This window comes from Suncus etruscus, chromosome 11 (genome assembly GCF_024139225.1).
Source record: "Suncus etruscus isolate mSunEtr1 chromosome 11, mSunEtr1.pri.cur, whole genome shotgun sequence".
Taxonomy (NCBI): Eukaryota; Metazoa; Chordata; class Mammalia; order Eulipotyphla; family Soricidae; genus Suncus; species Suncus etruscus.
The window spans coordinates 33,223,614-33,246,521 of NC_064858.1; the positions used below are offsets into that span (position 1 = coordinate 33,223,614).

General features: G+C 38.6%; 1 protein-coding gene across 1 annotated transcript; it reads left to right on the forward strand.

Annotated features, from left to right (window-relative positions):
- Positions 1-162: 162 nt before the first annotated feature.
- Positions 163-22,463, forward strand: ERP27 (endoplasmic reticulum protein 27). The gene is made up of 7 exons (XM_049783703.1): positions 163-256; positions 767-867; positions 3,632-3,769; positions 14,249-14,365; positions 18,782-18,907; positions 20,364-20,561; positions 22,419-22,463. The coding sequence occupies exons 1-7, from the start codon at positions 163-165 to the stop codon at positions 22,461-22,463; spliced, it is 819 nt and encodes a 272-aa protein (XP_049639660.1).
- The last annotated feature ends 445 nt before the right edge of the window (positions 22,464-22,908 follow it).

The following is a 22,908-nucleotide window of genomic DNA, read 5'->3' on the forward strand; positions in this document are numbered from 1 at the left end:
TTGCTTATCTCAGAAGGTGAAGGTTCTCCCTAGAGACAGCTGCAAAGTTCCCAGAGCAAGAAAAACACCAGTACAGATTAACTTTATTTAAAGCAGATTACCCAGAGTTTGGCATCCCAAAGCATACAGTGTGAGGTTTGATAGAAAAACAGGAGCAGAGCAATGGAAGCTCTTCCATCCAGAAGCTTCTTTCTGATCGTCCTCTTTGTCCATGGGCTGTCCTGGAACATTGCAGCAGAGGTTCAGGGATCCTCAGGTAAGAGTAAAACACACCTGGGGCTATGGAGTTGCAGGGTGGTAAGGAGAAAAAAAGGGAAACATATGGCAGCATGTGAGATCCCCTTCCCCCTTCTGATAATATGATCAGGAAATGCTGAACAAAGAGCTGATTGTATGACCCTGCAAAGAGGATCCCTTGGAGGGGGTCTTTCTCCAGATGTTAGTGGCATAAAACATTAAAAATGATGGGGCCAGAGGAATGGCACAGTGGGTAGGGTGTTTGCCTTGCACGCGTTGGATCCAGGTTCAATCCCAGCGTCTTCTGAGCCTGCCAGGTCATTGCTGAGCACAGAGCCAGGAATAAGCCCTAATTACCTCTGGGTGTGGCCAACCCTCCCAAAAAAAGATACTAAAACCCCTTGATTGGCTTGGCTTTGGTGCAGAAAACATGTAAAAAAATATGGGTGCCTTCATTCCTTAGAGCTATAGCAATCCACACAGTCTCTCAACTCCCCCTGTTTCTCTTTTTCTCACTCTCTGTGTCCAGATGGTGCCAATGCTGCCCAGGAACCCGTGAGGCTAACAGATGTCTCAGCTGCTAAGGAGTTCATCGACGCTGCTGAAGTGGCAGTAATAGGCTTCTTCCAGGTGGGTCTAGACACTCCTCATTTGCTATTGCCTAATGGAGTCATGTCCTTCCTCAGCCAGATGATCAGATTCTGGCCAGGTTACACATTGGAAGCTTTGAGGGCTGTGAAACATTCAGACCCTCCTGGAGACCTGTCATCTCCAAGCATTCCCATCCTCGGAATTGGGTCTTCGGCTCCTTGCTGCAGATCCTTTGTTACCAGAAGCTCCAGTAATAAACAACGGATGCTATTCTGGGTCAGGGGTACTGAGTAGAGGCCAGAGAAAACTCATCTCTACCATCCAGGTAGCACCTCAGTTCATAGTTTCCTCTGTCTAAGCCCTTTCTCACTTAGCTAGAGATGTGGGGGGAAAACAGGAAGGGCAGAAGTGAACATTATGTCAGCCGAAGGGGTCATGGTGCAGTTTCCAGGTTGGACACTTGCTGGATGGAAACCGCCAGAAAAGAGAGAAGCTCTTTTTAGCAAGTTCTCTTATCCTGAGTGTGGACACACATGTCTTTTCCCATGCAGATTTCTCTTCTGTTTCCATTCATCGATTCCAGCCCACCCTTCTCTTCGTGGGTGTTGAGCTGGAAGATGAAGAAGTAAGATGAGAAGAAAATGGAGAGTGCATTTTTCCATTAAATGCTCTTTCCAGTTGAGCATTGGATACAAACAGCTCCCTCAGGCAGGCGGTGGCAAGGGAGTATGACAGAAAGGGGGGTACATGAACCCCAGTCGCCAGCAGACGCCGTCCTTCCATCTCTGAGTAATTCCCTTCTAGGGGGCAGGATTCTGAAAGGGAAATCCAGGAACCAGTAATTGTAACTTTCAGACACCAATTGCAAGAACTGCCAACTTTTGTTTTCCTCTCAGTCTAGTCAGAAGTCAGAGAGGAAGACAGTCTCTGTTCATTACCTCATTGTCGGAAGGGGAGGGAAGGAATCAGCATCATGAGGGGACTCTCGGTGCCTTCTGCATGCCAGGGCCTGAGTGAGAACAAGCAGTGACCAGTCAGTCTCCTGGTGGAGTTCAGGAAGAAGAGAACTATTCTTCGGTGAAGAAAAGATCTAAACCTCACTTTTCATTTGTTCCTTCTCTCCCCTAATCTGGCTTTGGCAAAGTGGGGGTTGGGGGTCTTTTAACAGTGCCTACATTTTGTTTATTTCTTCTTTTTTCCACAAAATGTCCTCTACTCTTATCCCCCTGGGTGTATGCATAACAGAGCAATCCTGCTCTGTGGGTCTTTGATTTTGAGATCTTTCTCAGCTAACAATAACTGTAAATTAAGTTCTAAAATGTCCCAGTTTCCCTACTTTTGTAGTTACCTTTTACCCCATCTAGCCTGGAAAAATCAACAATGTAACTGGAAATTTAGCCTGCATTCCTTTTTTTTATGTTGTTTTTGGACCACACCCAACAATGCTTAGGAACTGACTATTCCTAGCTTTGGGCTCAGGGGTCACTCCTGGCAATTATTTTTTTTATGTGCAATTATTCCTTTTTTAAACTTTATTTAAAGTAAATAGTTTATTTAAAATTTGTTTATAATACAGTTTCAGGGGTTCAATGTTTTAGCACCAACCCACTTCCAGTGTGCCTTCCCTCCACCACTGTCCCCAGTTTCTCACTCATCTCCCAAGCCTTCCTCCTTAGCAGACACAAAATAATTTATTTTATATTGTTCATTACAAAAAACATGGCAAATAAAATTGCAAACAAAAATAGTTCACACAAACTTAATAATTGACTATTCTAAATTCTTAAAGAATGTTTTCTGTATTTGGATTGTGATTGCTTTGAATCTATATAGCAGTTTAAGTAGGATAGTTTTTTGTGGGGGAGATTTGTTTTCTGGGCCACACCCAGTGATGCTCAGGGGTTACTCCTGGCTATGTATTCAGTATTTGCTCCTGGCTTGGGGGACCATATGGGATGCTGGGGGATCGAACCACAGTCTTGAGCCACTGCTCTGGCCCCAGGATAGTTATTTTGATAATATTGATTCTTTCAATTCATGAACATGGAATGTTTTTCTATTTCATAAGTTCCTCTTCAATTTATTTTTTAAGCATTTTGTTTTTTTAACTTTTATTTATTTTATTTTATTTTGGGTCTCAGCTGACAATGTTCAGGGGTTATTTCTTCTGATTCTACTCTTAGAAATGACTCTGACAGAGCAGCCTCACTCATAGTCATCATCTTACTAGTAGAAAAATGGCACAGCTAATCCACCAAGTTCCAAAAGAAAATAATGGCTGCCTGATACATTGCAGGTAGCCTGATCCAGACTGATTTCTCTGTATCATTCTCAGAAAAGGATGGTGGGCAGATTCCCCTTTCTGCATGAACTACAACAACCCATGCAACACCTTATACCCTTTGACAGAAACAGTCCAACTCTAAGACTTAACCTTATCAAACTTTCAAGCCACTAAATTTATTTTGGATATATAAAACATGGAACACAAGATTGTGTGTGGCAGTACAACATTTTGATATTTTATAATAGTGTCAGTTGAAGAGAATCATACCTGGCAATTATTGAGGGGCTATACAGTTCCCAAAATCAAACCTGGATTCTGTACATTAAACACAAGTTCTCAGCCTGTTGAACTATTTTCTGGCCTACACCTGCATTCTTAGAGGCAAATGTGGGTTTGCTGAACACTAAAACAAATTTATTCTTTGTTCTGCCTTCATGTATCTAAAAAACTAAACCAAACCAAAACAACAACAACAACAAAAACCCTGTAAGGTTTTGTTTTCTCTCTTGTTTTCAGGATCTAGAAATACCTGTTGTGCCCATACTCCACAGCATGGTGCAAAAGTTCCAAGATGTACCAGTTGGCATAAGCACTGACTCAGAGGTCCTGACCCACTACAACATCACAGAAAACACCATTTCTCTCTTTCGGCAGGTAAGTTGGCTGGGCAGCCCAATTGTTCCTCGCCCATAGATTCACAAACTTCTGAGAGCAGGAAGGACTTCGTGTCCTGACCAATAAGGATAAAGCTAGAATCAGGAACAATGACATGAATTACAATTCCCACAAACTTTCTGCAAACTCTGACATAATCTGGGAGGAGAACAAGTTTGAAGCTTAGTAAAGATTTGGAGCCCTGCCATGTCATTTACTCTGAGACCTAAAGCAAATCAGTTAATTTGCTTTAGATCCCATTTTTTAATCTACAAAAGAGATGAAAGTGAATTTCATCTATCACTTTAAAAAACTTCTTTTAATGTTTTATGACCTGGTTGCTATCAGTTATGCCTTTTGCTAAATGTTCCCATCCTAGGGTTTACCCTTTTAGTTGCCACCTACTCACAATATAGTGATAAAATTCTATAATTTTTCAGTCTGCTCTTTCCACTCATGCCTACACACACACTTCACACACACACACACACACACACACCACAAACACATGTTAACCCTTTCATAAAGCACTCCCTGAATTATCCACGTTAATCTTGTATTCCTCTGTACTGTCATAACTTTATTTTTATCTACTAGTTACAGGTTATATCATGTATCATTTTTTATTTAAACATCTTGATTACAAATATGATTGTGATTAGGTTTCAGTCATGTAAAGAACACCCCCCCTTCACCAGTGCAACATTCCCACCACAAATATCCCAAATCTCCCTCCATCCCACCTCACCCCCACCTGTACTCTAGACAGGCTTTCCAGTTCCCTCATTCATTATATCATGTATTTTCATGTCTTTTTTCAAATATTAGCCCACTAGGCCATAATTTCTCAAAGGTAAGAATTGCTACTTATTTGTCTTTGTATTCGCTAGGTATACTATAGATCTCTGGTACCTAGAACATTCTCAGAAAATCTAATCTCAGAAACTCTGCTAGGGCTTTCTCACCTTCAAAAATATGGCTGAGGGATCTTTATAAGATTGACCTCTTCTCCACAGCACACTAGGTTTGCACTTTCAAAATATTAGATGTGACTGAAGCAAACCCTTCTTTCCCCCCACATATTTCTTTTCCAGATTGTTTGCAAATCTTAGGAAGGTGTGATTTAAGTGCCTTGGCCAATATCCCTACAGGCTCCACCCATTCTGGTTAGGGCATTAGCTTTGTTTATAATTTGTTTTTACAGAGCCCTATTGATGACTTCCCAGATCTGTTCACTCTTCTTTAGCATCTGGGGTTTTTTTGTTGTTGTTTACCTTCTCTGAATGAACTCTGGAGACCTCTGTGGGCATGATTACTAATGTTTCATTCCAAAGACAAACACGCTGGTTCTTACCCTTCTCCACTGGCAGATCTGGGAAAAGTTCAACTTCTGTCATGCCAGCTTTTAGATAAACAATTTTTCAGTTTACATTTTGAAGAGCTTAGTACATATTTTGATAGGATTATTATTCAGAGGTGTGGGATAACTTTTGGGGGGAAGGGATAGAAGTAAAAATTCAACTGAGACTTTTTTCCACATTGGGAAATATGAACTTGCAAGTTTTCTGCTGCCTGCTTCATCATAGAGCTATAGTTTTTCTTGTCTGGTTGTTGTTGGCTTTAGGATTCAATTTATGATGGGGATTATGCTCAGTGTTTTCCATTATTCTCATTTAACTATCACATGATACTAATGAAATAATGACTATTATTCATGCATTATCAGTAAGAAAGCAAAAGATCCATGAGATAATTCAGTTACTTAAAATTTTACAACTATAGAGTAACAGGCATTTGATATATGTGCAGTATTGCTGACTCCAAGCATATCTTTTCTATTCAAATATTGTCATTTTCTAAAGCTCTTAGCCCTGAAGCAAACCTATTTTCATTCCTATATTCTATTTACTCTAATAGCCCTAATTTTAGTGACTTCTCTTTTTTAAACCACTTTCTCCAAAGCCAGGCCTTTATCGTCGTTGGCACTACTTAATCAAGCCCTAGAATTACAATTACTTCTCAAGCAGTACATATTTGGGCATAAAAATATTTGACTTTGGATGAATTCTTTATTGGAAAAAAAAGTTATGTTGAAATCATGATAAATTAAATTATTATGAAACTATAATGAATGAATATTATTGGATATTTGAAATGTTGGAGCAATAAGAGATTAGAAAATATAACATTCATAAAACATATACTCCAAAATGATTATATACAAAATAGAAAAGTAATTAGGAGAAATATAAGTACAATGGGAAACTCTTAAGTTTTTATAACAACTTGATTGTTTTGTGTGATAGCTTGAATTTGTTTTAAGTGTAATTGTGAGATCTTTCATACTCTCTTATAGAATTCTTAGTGTTGCCATAACACAGGTAAGCCTGGATTGAATACACCATAAGCTTGTTCTAAAATTTGAATGCCAGATCTTTTTTGAATGCTTACTCTGCATTGAATTTTGTCAATAACATATATTTTAAGAAACATAATTTTGTTTAACCCTGTCAGGGGACAGTAAATACCACGAAGGCATTTTTTAATTCCTTTTACAATTATTTATTGGGTATTTATTATAAGAAATGCACTTTGCCAAGCAAAGAGAATCAGCAGGAGCTAACACATAAAAATAAACTTTTTAAAATGCAAGAAGTAAGAATGTCAATTTATTTTTCCTCAATTATATATGGTAAGTTACCAAATCATAAAAATAAACTAAGGAACCCATAAAGTCATGAAGAGATTTGTTTTGCAAGTAATATCTCACTTGCAGGTATGAGAGACTGATATTCTATATTGTAATTATGATGTAAATTAAGATGATTTTAACACATTTTGAGAAAACCCAGTTGATAGAGGAATCTGTTAGAATCCAAAGAAACATGGCTAAAATGCTATTAAACAGAAAAGGGATGTTGAATCTTTTGTTCTAGTATCTAAAACATTTCCTTACTCTTTGGGAAGCTTCAAAATAGATACTTTTGTTGACAACTCTTTTAGTTTTTGTTTCCTTTTTTTCTTCTGAAAAAAAAAAGGGGAGAATAATATCTCAAGCAAACTTATTTTCAAAAACTGGATAAATATATTGAAAAAATTCCCTCAACTCTTGATCCCAGGGTCAAAATATTTTCCAGTGTTCTATGCAAATAATTCCCTTTACTGAAGGGAGATTTCCTGTTCAGATGCTGTTTCCAGAAATTTTACACACAAATGTTCCAAGTCTTGTTAGTTTAAGCAATAATGAAATAATTGAGTGTGTTTCCTTAAAAGAAGCTCTGCAAACTGGACAGACGTCCAGAGGTGATTTTTATGAAAGCTCTTTGCTTCTTAGAGAATGTTTATCAGCACTGAGCAGTTTTTGCCTCACCTTAAGTTCAGAAACACCTGGACTAACTGACCTTTTCTTGCTCTCTCTTTTCTGGAAAATGTGAGGGACTGCCTGGAAAAAAGTAGAGGAGATAGTGGGGAGGGGTTGTGGGGGAAGGGCGCCATAATATTAGCTGAATATTTTCATAGAAAAATAATCTGGAAGCAATGAATTCCTGATGTGGTTTTATTTTAGTGTGAGTCCTTCCCCATTGGCTTTTGAGCCCAGAAATTACTTTCAGCAGTCATAGGAGGATAGTGGGAACTACAAGATACAACATGAAACTAGGGGTCTTTCACATTCTACCCCTTTGAGCTGTCTTCCCAATTCCTGAATATTATTTTTTGATCAGTTTATTCCTTTGTTAAACTAATATTGATCCTGGGTTTTTATCAGACTTCTGGTTATGAAGTCTATTTTATGCAAGTTTTCAAGTATATTGGCAGTCATTTAGAGCATTCCCTTATGTTCCTTTTATTTTCTTTAAATTTTTTTGTTATAGAACCATGATTTACCAAATTGTTCATAATGTAGTCGTTTTAGGTATTAAATGTTCAAACACCTATCCCAACCACCATCATAGCCTGCCTCCTTGCAGGCACATACAAATTTATTTCATATTATTTGTTGCATTACAAAAACAAATGAAATTAATAAAACTTAGATCAACAAGGGTCAATTTAAAATTATTGTTCTATCTCTATGGTATTACTAAAGTCAGTGTCTAAAGATTTACTGGACAGTGATTAGTGCTAGTATTGCTGTTTAGGCTCACTAAAACTTCATAGATTCTTATGTAACTTTCCCATCAGATTTCCTATGAGACTATTGGATTGATACTATATAAATTTTTGAGGTGTTGGTGCCTGAGCGGTGGCACAATCAGTAGGGCCCTGCATGTGCTAACCTAGGACAGACCATGGTTCAATCCCCCGGCATCCCATATGGCCTCCCAAACCAGGAGTGATTTCTGAGCGCATAGCCAGGAGGAGTAACCCCTGAAAATCACTGGGTGTGGCCCAAAATAAACAACAACAAAAATTTTTTGAGGTGCTGTGTGGCTACAATCTAGAATTTATAGATCTGAAAAAAATATGTTAAGTTGCAAAAAGTGGGTTGTTTCTGTTGAACTGTGTAGGGTGCTAGGGATGCTTTTTTATTTTTTATTTTTTTTAATTTGGTAGACCTTGCCATGATTTTACATTCATTTGGGGGTTGTTTTGGCACAGAGAGACAACATGCTGCAATATCATCATTTATTCCTGTCTTTGTGCCCAATGTTCACTACTGATGGTGCTTGTGGGACCATATGGGGTTCCAAAGCAAGGTTGAGTTGGCAACATGGAAGGCAAGTGCCTTACTTCCTGTATTATCTCCCCAGCCCCTAGTCATTATTTTAATAAAGATGATGAGTGGTCATACTTAACAAAATCTTTATTATAAAGGAGTCAAGCTGGCTGATAAGTCAGACAATTTTGGGGATGAGAGTCCTTTTACTCTCTCATGAGACTTTTGCTCATGTTCTTTAGGTCCTCCCTCTAACAAGCATGGGGCAGACAATGGAGCACTGAAGGCAAGGACTCTTTCTTAAAGCACCTTTTCTCTGGAATTTTTAAATATTCCTCTCCTTTGAGTTTTCTACACAAATCTTTGTAATTTTTTATTTTTTTATTTTTATAAATAATAATTTTTTTAATTTAAGCACTGTGGTACAAAAATGTTCATAGCTGAGCTTCCATCATCAAATGTACACTACCCTTCACCAGTGTAACTTTCCTGCCTCCAATGTTCCCATTTCCCTCCTCCACCAACCCCTGCCTGTCTTTGGGACAGGAATTATATTTCTCTTTCACTATCATTGTCATAGTAGTTGTTAGTGCAGTTATTTCTCTAACTGTGCTCATCACTCTTCATGTTATGGCCTGGTCTTTCTGGTCTACATCTCTATTTTTTCTGGGTATTATTACCATACTGTATTTTATTTTTCTTAAATCCCACAGATGAGTGAGACTATTCTGTGTCTGTCTATCATTTTCCTTGACTCATTTCACTCAGCAAATAGTCTCCATGACCATCCATGTATAGGCATAATTGTTGACTTCATTTTTTTCTAACAGCTACATAGTATTCTGTTGTATTAGATGTGCCACAGTATACATAACCACTTACCTGTTGTTGGGCACCTGAGTTGTTTCCAGATTCTGACTATTGTAAATAGCACTGCAATAAACATAGGAGTGCAGAGGGCATTTATGCATTCTGTTTTTGTGTTCCTAGGGTATATATATATCCCTAGTCGTGGTAAGCCACTGACAGGCATAGCCACAAAACAAAATAATAATGATATAAAACACCCTGGGTTTTGTTTTGTTTTATTTGTTGTTGTTTTGTTTTGTCTTTTGGGCCACATCTAGTGATGCTCAGGGGTTATTCCTGGCTATGCCCTCAGAAATAGCTTCTGGCTTGGGGGACCATATGGGATGCCAGGGGATCCTTTGTCCTATGTCAGCAGCATTCAAGGAAAGCGCCCTACTACTGAACCACTGCTCTGAGCCCCACTATGGGGATTTGATATTATTTTCAAATTTTTTCTGAGAGAACAAGTATTATATATCCTCTGCATTTGTTTCATTAACTTGAGCTATGAACAACAGTCATAAAATAAAGTGATGACATTGTTACTTGAGTCAAGATTGACCCTTCATGTGGCAGTACCTAGCAAACAATTAATAAATATTTCATACATAACTGGATTATAGCAGAGGAACTAGCTATATCCAGGCTTAATAAGATTCTGGATATTGAAGAGTATATTGGCTTCTTCTTGGATGATCATCTTACTTTTAATTAAGCCAATAGGAGTAAAGAGTGGAAGTTATTGAAGGGATGACAATAATACACAGTCTTGTCAACTTAATATCTAGTGACTGATTTTGCTTGATTTCTCTTGCATAAACTCAAAGCAGACTTCTGATTTTGCTTATTTTTCTGGGGCTTGAGAAGAAAAATCTAGGTAAAAAGGTGGTTCTCATTCAGGGCCAGTTCTCATTGGACAGAAGCAATCTGAGATAACTGATATAAGGAAAGGGCTTAACATTGTTGTTAGTTAAGTAGCCTAACAATATCAAAAGTGATCCAAACTATGTAAGGAAAAGATAATCATTATCAACAAGCCTAATTTATTTTTACTCTTGGCTATGGATAATGGAAGCATTATTTTTCTAATATCTTTGTGGGCACTAGAAAATTGGAAAAGAAAATGGAAAATTCTGGAGACAGGAATTGGAAGTATAAAGTTCTTTTTGTTTGTTTTGAGTCATGCTTGGTGGTGCTCAGGACTTACTTTTGGCTCTGCACTCAGCAATTATTCTTGCAGGCTCAGGGGACCATATGGAGGGACTGAGGCTCAAACCTGGGTTGGCTGCAACCAAGATAAGTGCACTACCCCCCTGTACTTACTCTAGCCCTTAAGGAATGAAGTTCTATCTCTTAATATATCTGAATGTATGGGAAGGTTTTTTTGTTTGTTTGTTTTGTTTTTGGGCCACACCCGGCGGTGCTCAGGGATCACTCCTGGCTGTCTGCTCAGAAATAGCTCCTGACAGGCACGGGGGGCCATATGGGACACCAGGATTCGAACCAACCACCTTTGGTCCTGGATTGGCTGCTTGCAAGGCAAATGATGCTATGCTATCTCTCCGGCCCCGGGAAGGTTAAGATGCAAAACTGAAATAATGGACTAGGCTTCCTACTGAGGACAAAATGTTTTTAAGTTGAGCAAAATGACAATGATATACCTCATATTTCTGCATTTTTATACAATTAAAAAGGGGGGAAATAACCCACTTTTTTATCTTTTCTTCTCTCTGTGAGCTGTTCAATAAGGAATTTTTGGTGAAAGAGTCCCTCAGTTTAATGCTTATGTTTAACCATGGCATGGGGATTTTTGGACTTGTTCTTGTAGCCCCCATAGGGGCCTATAACGCCATGTGGCATTGTTCCTTGTTTACATAGGCACATTAAAATGGGAAAATACTATACATACATATAAGTTCCTATCTAGTAGAGGTAAGAACACAGAAATCTTATAGAGTAATGGGTCCTTACACCCTGAACATTGACATAATGACCTGGCACAAGCCTCAGAAGAATGGGCATTCTCCATTCATCCCTGAACCAGGGAAGCTAACTACGAAACATCCGAGGTCATTTATAACATCATCTGGAAGCAACCCTCTACCAGGGAAGACCCTACCACTGTTCTGACATTGACCTGCTCAAAAGAGACTTCCCTCAACACTAAGAAGACTTGACAACAACGACTGCTTACAGAACAGGACTCTCTGCATTGCCCTTTTGTTGTGAGGTGAAACTAGAGGACGCTCTACACCATCCTGACTTCAATTTAGGATATGCAGATTCCAGGATCTTTAATACAGAAACATGATGCCAACAACAGAGACTGTAAAAAATAAAAGTGTATTGGCACTATAGACAATGACTTGTATTGGACAAACAAGTTTGCCTGGAGCCTAGAGTTGGTCTTCTGCCAGGAAACTTCAGGGGTAGGGTCTCTTTGTATTTAGGCCAAGGCTTTTCCTTTCCATGTCCCTCATATTTTGGTGGGCCTATGCAAACAATAGCTGCAACTCTAACACCTTTTATACGGTGCTCCTTTGACTCTAATCCTTAAAAAAAAAACCCACTTAAACTTTTGTCATTAACTTAAACAAATATGCATGGGCAAGGAAATGTAAGAAAATACTATACCTTCAATGTTTAAGAAGTTACATAAGTTTTATGGCCTTAGATTGCATTGTGTACTGCTAAGAAATGTTATAATGTACTACAATCTGGGGATTTGGGGGACAAAGTAATTGTACATGGGTTCTATTTTATTTTTCTTAATGTTCTTTGGCTGAAAGTTCAAAATTAAGGTATCAGCAAGGGCTTTTCTTCTAAGAGTTTTGTTTATGGGTGATTGTCCTTCCACTGTAACTTTACCTTTTCCTCTTTCTTTGCATCTTTGTTCTCATAATTAAAAATAAAATTATAAAAAACAAGGGGGGGATAAAGAATGGGAGTCAGCAGCCAAGTGGTTTCAGGTGTGTTAGTGGAGATTAAAAAAAAAAAAGGACAGAAATAACTATCCAAGCCAAAGTTAACAACATTATGGAATTAAAAGACTCAAACTTTAACAAACTGAACTTAAATGGGCCTGTTATACTGGCAGACCAAGGGGCAAAGGGTCATAGTATAGGATGCACTCTGGAACCATTGGTGGAGGGAGGTTGACACTGGTGGTGGGATTGGCCCTGATTCATTATATGTCTGAAATTCAATCATGAAGTATTTTTTTTAATCACAATGGTTTCAATAAAATAAATTAAATTTAAAAAAACTATGATAATACCAAAGAATTGAAGAGTTAGCAAGAGAGAAGGACAAATGTCTAATAAGATAAGGTATATATAAAGATAGAAACTCAAAAAACTAACCCCTGTATTTTTTTTCTGGTGATATCTTGCCAGTTGTAGAAGCAACTATCAAGAAACAGAAGTTTGTTAGCATTTAGGAATCTCAAAGATCTATTGGGAGGGGGAACATTTCAGTTCAGGACCCCAAAGAGTAAGTAGGAAACACCCTATACTTCACTTTGGACTCTAAAAATCAATATCCTCAAAAGTAGGATGAACTATTAAGTGAGTTAACCTTCAAAAGGGCTGCAGCACAATTTTAAACATGCTAAATCAATGAATTTGAATTAGAATGAATATATAAATACTTACACACACATACACACAATCAAAACAATGTTAGATAAAAGGGATTAATCTCTGAGAAGTCTCAGAGTATAAAGTATAGAGGTGGCTCTCAATAGGAAAAATCAAATGTAAAATATAAAGAATTACATTTTCCTAAAACTAAAAAAAAAAAAAGATGACTATCAACTCAGAATTTCACTCTCAGTAAATCAACTTTTAAAACAAAGATAAAATGAAGATATCTTTTTAAATCTAATTTTTAGTTTTTGTTCTTTATTTTTTATATAAATTTTAATTGAATCACCTTGAGTCCCTTGTCTCTATTGTCTTTGGGTGAAGATATCTTAAGTAACCAATCAGAAAAAAACATGCTACCCAACAAATGTAACTTACCTTAAAGAAATGCTGAAAGCTTTTTTCAAGGCAGAAGAGAAAATATTCAGACAGAAGTTCAAAAATACAGGAATAATTGATACTATGGGTAATGGCACTGAGAAAATTTACTATATAATGCCTTTCTCTGTAAGTGTTTTGGGGTGTTTGTTTTTGAGGGAAGGATATTTGGGCCAAACCTGGTTCTTTTCTTGGGGTTGTTTCTGGTAGTGCTAGATAGGAAGAGGAACTATGTGATACTAGGGATAAAACTGGGGTTGGCTACCTTGAAAGCAAGCCCTTACCCTCTGTACTATCTCTCTGGCCTCATTAAGTATATTTTATTTTACATGAAGAAGCCATATAAGTAAATAAAACATAAAAAGGCAGGGTAGGGTAAACTTCTGAAAAGCCTGGGAGCCAAAGTAAGAAGATTAAATTCTACCCTGCCCACCAGACTCACTTACCCCATAACTTCTCCTGCTGTGCCCACAGGAAATAAGCATAGTTTGTTTGCTACCTAGAGTGCAAAAACACTCCTCACTCTGCCTTTTCCAAACAGTTCTTTGTTTCAAACTCCTCCTGCCATCCTCCCTTTCCAGGAGCAACCTCTTTCTAGTCTTCCGGAAGTGATGACATTTGCTACACCATGGAACATTTCTGTGGAAAATCCTGTAAGTTTCATTTCTGTCCTCAACAGGGTCATGTAGACCTGAAGGAAGGGAACCATTCCCACGTGCTTTTCTATTTTTTAAATTTAATTTAATATTTTCTGTTCTTTTTTTATTAAAGCATTGAGATTTACGAAGTTATTCATAGTTGAGTTTTAGACAGACAGTATTTCAGCACCAATTCACCCATGTTGTTTTCTGTCCTTAAAGCTTTTATTGGATCTGACCCATAATGAAGTCCAGAAATGTCTGGCAACGCAGGAAATAGATGAGTGACATATAACCCTTTTTGTCTTACAAGGTGGATGGCGAGCGGCTGAACTTGGAGAGTGAAGACATTGAAAGAATTGATGAAACCAAATTAAGCCGTTTCATTGAGATCAACAAACTTGGCTGGGTGACAGAGTACAATCCTGTGGTAAACAGCATCCCAGCTCTTAAGTCCCCATGTCAGGAAGGTTATCTATCTCCCTATTAGAGCACCTTTCCTGTACTTACTGTTTTATGATCTGGTGATAATGGTCACTACCATTCAGGGAATCACCTTGTTGCTTGTATGCCACCCTTACTACAGACCTGTTACCACTCAACAAAACACATAGTCAAAATGAGAGAGAGAGAGAGAGAGAGAGAGTGTGTTAAAATGCCTGTCCCAGAGGCAAGTAGGGGTGGAGTGGGTGTCAGGGAAATTGGGGAAATTGGTGGCAAGAGTGCATTGATATAGGGTGGTATAAAATCAATGGCAGACTTAATCATGAACAATTTTGTAACCATGGTGCTTAAAGTAATTCTATATAAAATATAATAATATAAAACATTACATATAACATATAGCATTATATATAATATTTAATATTATAATTGTATGTTTTTATAAAAGAAAGTTCCAGAATGCAGAATTAAGGTGATCAAAAACTTTCCAACTCTACTGCCTGAGAGTGTTCCCTGGAGGTTTCTAGGATCTGGCTCACTCTCTGCTCCACAGTCTGACACTGTGGAGTGCTTGACATAGTCTGACACAGTCTGACATAATAAACTATATTATGGGTCATTGGTACCCTAAAACTTCAGTTATATTCCTTGTAGGCACATAAAGTTAGTAGGCACATAAAGTTTCAAGAATAACCTCTCAAAAATAATATCAGTATTATAAAAAAATTTTAATTCTATTTTATTTTTTATTTATTTTTCTCTTTTTTTCCTGTTTTGGGGCTATAATTACTGCAGGCTCTTCACACAGGAATTACTCTTGACAGGGCTCAGGGGCCATATGGAATGTGAGTGATTGAGCCCAGGTTGGACATATGCAAGACAAGAGCCCTACTCACTGGATTATCACTCTGGCATTCAGTTGTTTCCTTTTTCTGAGTCTAGTTTATGGACTGTCATCACCTGGAATATCCAGACCCTTGTGGAACCTCAGCTTGCTATCCCAGTTGCCCTTGTTTTGAACTATTAGAAGCCACCTAGACAAAGGTTTCAGGCTACCTGTCCCAGTAGTCTGCTGGTCTGAGCACTCCACAGCTGGTAGAACAACCTCATTTATCCTGCTTTCTATTTTCTGTAAGCACAAAAGGATGCAGCATTCCTTTCCAATGGCCCACCTCAATGTAGAAAGGCTGTTTATTCTTTGACTACAGCAAAAATTGCGAACCCAATTACCAGAACTTTCAAGACCTTTCTATGGCCACTCTCTCATTTAGTCCTCATATTGATTTTGTGGGGTAGAAACTGATGTATTGAGAGAATATTCCTAATCCAAGTGACTCATTCAAATTACAATGAGTGAGTGGGGAAAATATTCTTGGAGACAAACTTTGTGCCCAGAGTTCTATTTCACATTGTTTTGTTCCATTTCACAGAAGAGGAAAGCAGAGTCGCAAGAGGAAAGGAGATTTGGAAAAGTGAAGTAACTTCCTTAATGCACTATGACTAGGAGTATGAGCTTCAGAGACTGTCCCATGGCCTTGTCTCTGTCCCATGTCCTTTTCTCATGACTGGTCTGTCTGGATGGATCCTGTGGTTTTTCCAGCACCTCACATAGCCTTAGGTAGAAAACACCCTTTTTCCTGTTGACTACATTCCAGTCTGCCTCTCACTCCATGTTTGTGTCTGTGGCATGGTGACTCTATTTCCACTTCTTCTAAGGTTCCAAACACTTGCTTGCTGGGGGTGTTGGCAGTAACCATCCAGAGGACACTTTTCTCCTAGCCTACCATCTTTCTGGTGGTCGTTGCATCTGTTGAGCAGACAGGATTGCACTGTTGCCAAAAGCAATGGTGTTTGGTTCTTAGCTTCATGGTCCCAGTGTCCTGAACTATGCAGGTTTAAGGCAGGGCCTGAGCATCTTGGCTCACAGGATAAGTTCCACATTATAAGTGAAGGCAAATCTCATCAAGAACTTAAATAGAAATTGTTTTGAAGAAAGAAGTTCTATTTGTATTGAGACTTTTTCATTTTCCCCAAGTAAATTTTTTTTTCATTGTATGCCTGCCCACACTCCTACTCAAGTTATTTTTCAGCTGTTGAAAGTGCAGAAATTGACACCAAAAGCAACTGGGCAAATATTCACAGCCAAGCACTCAGCCTGCCATGCCCTTTAAATACTTACACTTAATTCTTGGCTTAGGGCAAAAAAAAAAAATCAGACTCCATCTATTAAGATTAAACTAATTGCTTCTGCTCTGTCCAATCTCTTCTCTTAAAACAACTATATCTAGCTAGTTAGCTTAAACTATACTCTTTTTCTTCTCTCAGAGATTCATGCTCTAATTTAAGTAATAGGATCTAATAAAACAAAAGTTAATAACACCCTGACTCCAAAATTTAAAACCTGAGTTGGTTTTAAACTCTTGGGCTAAATTCAGGGAAAGAATCCATTGGAACTTCCATGCATACATGTTGTTCAATAAAACAGGAGAATATCGACAGAGTTGTGTGTGGCTTCCAGAAGGATCCCATCTAGTTATTATCCAGTCCATTGTCCTGGGGTTTTATCTACACATTTATTATTCAGCAGGAAAGGTAACCAATGTGTCCTGAAGAGTTTGCTTTATCTGGCCCGAGGTCAAGTGAAGTTTAATCATGCTCAGCATGAAATAGGCTTAGCTGGGATTTTACCATCAACTGTTGTGTAAGATATTACACATAGGTAAGAGCATTGATTTAAAGGGCTGGAGTGATTGCACAGTAGGTAGGACATTTACCTTAAATGTGGTCAACCTGGGTTTGATCCCCAGCATCCCATATGGTCCCATGAGCCTGCCAGAAGTGACTTCTGAGCACAGAGTCAGGAGCAACCCCTGACAGCTTCTGGGTGTGGCTCAAAAACCAAGAAAAATAAAAGGCGCATTGACTTGGATACAAACTTCCTGGTGTAACTAGTCCACTACTGGTGAATTTGAATTTTGGATAATCACTTAACCTATCCTGGGCCTCATCACTCATAAAAATAAGGACCAAGTTTGTTCTTATGTGTAAAGATCTAAGAACTGTGTCTGGTATCTAGAAAAGACTGTATCCACTACTGATATATCGGCAGCAGCTACTTTATAATTGTATCTGACCACTCTTGATACCTAAAGAGGGATGGAAAAGTGACTAGAAGATTATAAGGCACATTAATATCCTATTGCTGCATACCAGGTTATCCCAAAATTTTACAGAGTATGGCAGGATAAGGATCTTGGCAGGCACATAGCCAACTCAGGTTCACTCCCCAGCATCCCAAGCCCTGCCAAGAGTGATCCTTGAATGCAAATCCAGAATAAGTCCTGAGCACTGCCAGGTGTGACCCCAAAACAAGAAAACAAAAATGTAGCATCTTAATAGAGTAAATACTGATGAAGCCAGAGATATAGTATAGCAGGGAGGACATTTGCCTTGCATGCAACTATTGCAGGTTCAATTCCCAGCACCACAGTAAGTCCAAGCCTTGTCAGGTATGCTCCCTGAGCACCTAATAAAGAGTAATTTTTGAGAACATCTATGTGTGTCCCACCCATCCATCCCATAATAAAGAGTAAGCTTTGACAGTGACCTACTCTTTCTTATTTTCTCTCTTTTCTATGGATTTAATGTTTCCAGAACTCCTAGCAAACATATTCTTTTTTTAAATATCTCTTTATTTAAGCACCATGATTATAAACATGTTTGTGCTTGGGTTTTAGTTATAAAAAGAACACTACCTTCACCAGTGCAACATTCCCATCACCAATGCCCCCAACTCCCTCCTCCCCCACCCCCTGCCTGTATTCGAAACAGGCATTCTTTTTCTCTCACTCACTATCATTGTCCTGATAGTTGTCAGTGTAGTTATTTCTCTAACTGGACTCACCACTCTTTGGGGTAAGCTTCATATCGTGGGCTGACATACTTTTTCTATAGATTGATATTTTGGCAAGATGTTTCTAATCTGGACACAGGCATGGAGTGCAAGCATTTATGCTATACTGATCTGAATGTTTGTATTCAAAACTCTACTTCAGAAATGACTCAACTGTCCCTGGCTCATCAGAGATGGCTATTAGCTGAGTGACTCACTCCAGATTGCTATTTGAGTGCCTAGCATTAGGTCTGACAATCCCCATCCAGCACGATAAAAGAGAACAAGAGAGAATCACATGTCTTTTGTTACTTTATGAGAGATCTATACCACGGCATTAAAAACTAAAGGGTACAATAACTCATTAAGAGTCATTTTAAAGTTTCCATTCATCTGAATTATCGGTGAAGGGATATCATTTAGGTTTCAATCCATATAATCTCTAGGGAATTAATAATGATCTTATTTCATCCCTCTCTCTTTCTACTGCAATACATTTCCAATTGCCAGAGTGTAATTGGTTTATTTAATAGCCTTGTTCCTATTCATCTTCTGCTCATGATGAACAAGGGATCCCCAGAGTATGAAGAAAGCATCCACAAATACCAAGAAGCAGCTAAACTCTTCCAAGGGAAGGTAAGTCTGAAACTGGGAGGAAGTGACCTCTGACAACTGAGTCCAGGACACACACCAAAAAAAAAAAAAATGAGAGAAAATAACTAGAAATGAGATGAAGAAGGAAATTAAGTTCAAAACAGAAAAAGTCAGAATTAGGGCATAGTATACCATATTAGCTGATTTAAAAATAAATATGTATGCTAAACTAATCAAGGCCATGTTATATCATCCCTTGGTAATGTGTCCATTTCCTTTTTATCCTGAATTAATAAATAGGTAGTGAAAAATTAGAGACCTAAAGATAATTGTAAAAATGTATCTCTTTGAGCCAGAGCACAGCAGGAAGGGCCTTGTACACTGTTGAGCTGGGTTCAATTCCTAGCATCCCATATGGTACCCCCAGCCTGCTAGATCAAGAGCAGATCTGATCCTGGCTGATCCCCTGAGCCTGCCTGATGACAGAGCCAGGAGTAACCCCTGAGCACTATCAGGTGTGGCCCCATTAAAAAATAAAATAAATGAATCCATCATGTTGGGAATGAAGAAAGTACAGGGGTCAAAGCATTTGCCTTGCAATTATTCAGGCCAGGGTAGTTCCTTGACATCACGTCGTTGGTAATCTTTGAGCTCCAAGAGTGATCCCTCAGCATAGCAGGGCAGCTAAAAACAAACTAAAAATTGCATAAGTGCCACAATTTGTTTATTCCTGGCATAATCTCTTAAATCTTTAGAGCGCAGGATTTACTTCTCCCATCAAACACCCATCATATACTAAATGTCAAAAAATACTTATTTCTGGGGCCAGAGCAGTGGCACAGCGATAGGGCATCTGCCTTGCACGTGGCTGACCTAGGACAGAACATGGTTCTCTCCCGCAGTGTTCCATATGGTCCCCCCAAACCAGGAGCGATTTCTGAGTGCATAGCCAGGAGTAACATCTGAGCATCACTGGATGTGACTCAAAAAAAATACATATTTCTTTCTATTCCCTATTTTTGTTCCTGAATATAGGTGAACCATTTACCAGAATAGTATAACAATGATACTTATTTTGAATGGGTAGAAGGTTTGATGATAATATAAAATAGTTAACATTACCAGGTACACAAAAACTACTTTATAAATATTAAATCCTCTTATTTAGACCTATAATGTTCCAGCACCAATTCCACCACGAGTAAACTTTCTTCTACCAGGGTTCCCGAGTTTCCTCCCACCTTCCCAACCCACCTCCCTTTACCCATACAGACAGGCACATTTTTAAGTTTGGTTGTTGAAATTTGGATCTTATATTTTCAGTGTTGTTAGTCCAGTAGTTTTAATATTTAGCTACCACTGAGGGACCTGAATAACCTTGACTCCTCTCCATTTCCGCATTCCTTCCCTATAATATTATTCAGTAGTTTAGACTGTAATATGTAGATTTCTCTCCCCAGATCTGAGCTCTCTCTTATTCAAATTTCTCTACCTGCAGATTCTTTTTGTTTTGGTGAACAGTAGTATGAAGGAAAATGGGAAGGTGATAGCATTTTTCAAATTAAAGGAATCTCAACTGCCCGCTTTGGCAATATATCGAACTGAAGATGAAGAGTGGGACACTCTGCCCCTCAAAGACATCTCTGTAGAACTTGTACAAAAATTTTGTGATGGTTTTCTAGCAGGAAAATTGTTGGTAAGTTGAAGATGTTTATCAAAGCAAATCATTATCTCTTCTACTTCCTATTGGATGGAAACTGGGGAGATTTCTCAAACTGACTTTGCTCCAGGAGGCTGCCTAATGAAATCAGTTGAGGCTGTGTGTGACAGGTGTGGTGGGTTCTAGAAAGTAAAGATAGGCTGCTTGAGATAAAATTTCAGGGGAAAAAAATGAAAGCCACAAGGCATTCAAAACCGGGTGTCTTTCAGCAAAGTATTTAAAAAAAAAAAAAAAGGTCCAAAGGTAACATAATGTGAAATCTGATCAACACAATTTAGTTGGGAAGGATGGGTGATGAGGTCATTGGGAGGAGGGCAGTATACCGATGATTGGTGTGGTATTGGGATTATGTTCATGAGAACCCATTATTAATAACATTGTAAAGTACAAAATATCCAACTTTTTAAATAAAAAAACATTAAATATATAAACTAATTTTAAGGAAAATTATCAAAACAGTCATACAGAAGTCATCATTGTAGGGACTTACTCTAAAAAAATTAAGTTGTGGGGGCCAGAGAAGGAAGGAAGGAAGGAAGGAAGGAAGGAAGGAAGGAAGGAAGAAGGAAGGAAGGAAGGAAGGAAGGAAGGAAGGAAGGAAGGAAGGAAGGGAGGGAGGAGGGAGGGAGGGTGGGAGGGACAAAGGGAGGGAGGGAAGAAAGGAGGGGAGAGGGAGGGAGGGAAGAAAGAAGGAGGGAGGAAGGGAAGAAGGTAGGGGGAGGGGAAGGGAGGAAGGAGGGAGGGAAAGGAAGGAAAGAAGGAGGAAGAAGGGAAGGAAAAGAAAAAGAAAGAAAGAAAGAAAGAAAGAAAGAAAGAAAGAAAGAAAGAAAGAAAGAAAGAAAGAAAGAAAGAAAGAAAGAAAGAAAGAAAGAAAGAAAGAAAGAAAGAAGAGAGAGAGGAAGGAAGGAAGGAAGGAAGGAAGGAAGGAAGGAAGGAAGGAAGGAAGGAAGGAAGGAAGGAAGGAAGGAAGGAAGGAAGGAAGGAAGGAAGGAAGGAAGGAAGGAGAAGGAAAAGGGACTAGATAGAACGATGTTCAAAGTGGCAGGGCATTTGCCTTTCAGGCACTAACCTAAGACAGTCTGCGGTACGATCCCCTGGCGTCCCATATGGACCCCAAGCCAGGGATAATTTCTGAGCACATAGCCAGGAGTAACCCCTGAGTGTCACGGCGTGTGTCCCAAAAGCAAAAGAAAAAAAAATTAAGTTGTGGCTCACTGACTTTGTACATCAATATTATATTCTTTGACACGAATGTATCCATCGGGGTCTCAAACTCGCAGCCCACGGGCCATTTGCGGCCCTCCATACAACATTTTGTGGCCCTTCCCTAGAGGAATCTTTTTTTGTTTTGTTTTGTTTTAATTGTTTGGGTCACACCCCCCAATGTTCAAGGCTTACTACTGACTTTGCACTCAAGGATCACCCCGACTTTGCCTCCTGCGACCCCCAGGTAAATTGAGTTTGAGACCCCTGCAACCAAAACTATCATTTTTAAAAAATATTAGTGAATTCATTGGATTTGACTAAAAGCAAAGTTATCTGAAGATATGGTGATCAGAATCAGGAAGATTGTTAGATTATAGTTATGGGGATAGAATTCAGGAGCATTTCTTGGAGTAGGTCTTGTGTATTTAAAGGAGCTTAACTTGACATGAAATGTCAATGGCAAGTAAATTAATGGAAAGTTAATCATCCTCCATGTCAAAAGCTCAGAGAATAAAAACTGAAGGGACTTAGGACTTTACTTATTATATAGTTGAGTTTTATCATCCTCTTAAGTCAAAAAAAATAATAAATTGCAAATCTAAGAATGGTGTCCACAATGTTTTTCAGAGAGAAAATCGTGAATCAGAGAAGGCTCCAAAGGTGGAACTCTGATTTCTTCCTGAAGTTTTGGCATATTCTTCAGTGTCTGCTGTGTGTCAAGTTGAAAGGGGAACTCAAGCCTCAGAGACACTAAATGAGATGATCATCAGGCCCTACAGACACACACACACACACACACACACACACACACACACACACACACACACATTTTTGTTTGTTTCTTAAAATATCAATCACTTTCCTTGTCCTTTCTTTTACATTTCCAACTCTTTATCCTCATCTAGTCATCTCTTTGGCTTTTATGAAGCATGTACTCTTACACTGGATAGAGGTGTTAAGAGAAATATAAGACTACTAGAAGGAGAGGCTTTCTAGGGAGAGATTATGTTGACTTGTCATTTCATATTGATTTTGTACGCTGCAATTGACTACACAAAACGTAGTTTCTACTCTTTCAGGTTGAAACTCTGCTTTCTTTATAGGCACATCTTTCTTT

What these genes read in the sequence shown, in the direction of transcription:
- ERP27 (XM_049783703.1), top strand. Translation starts at nt 163, where the DNA reads ATGGAAGCTCTTCCATCCAGAAGCTTCTTTCTGATCGTCCTCTTTGTC. An exon ending in CAGTAATAGGCTTCTTCCAG is followed by an intron (nt 868 to 3,631) that starts GTGGGTCTAGAC and finishes TCTTGTTTTCAG; the next exon opens with GATCTAGAAATACCTGTTGT. An exon ending in CTAAACTCTTCCAAGGGAAG is followed by an intron (nt 18,908 to 20,363) that starts GTAAGTCTGAAA and finishes CTCTACCTGCAG; the next exon opens with ATTCTTTTTGTTTTGGTGAA.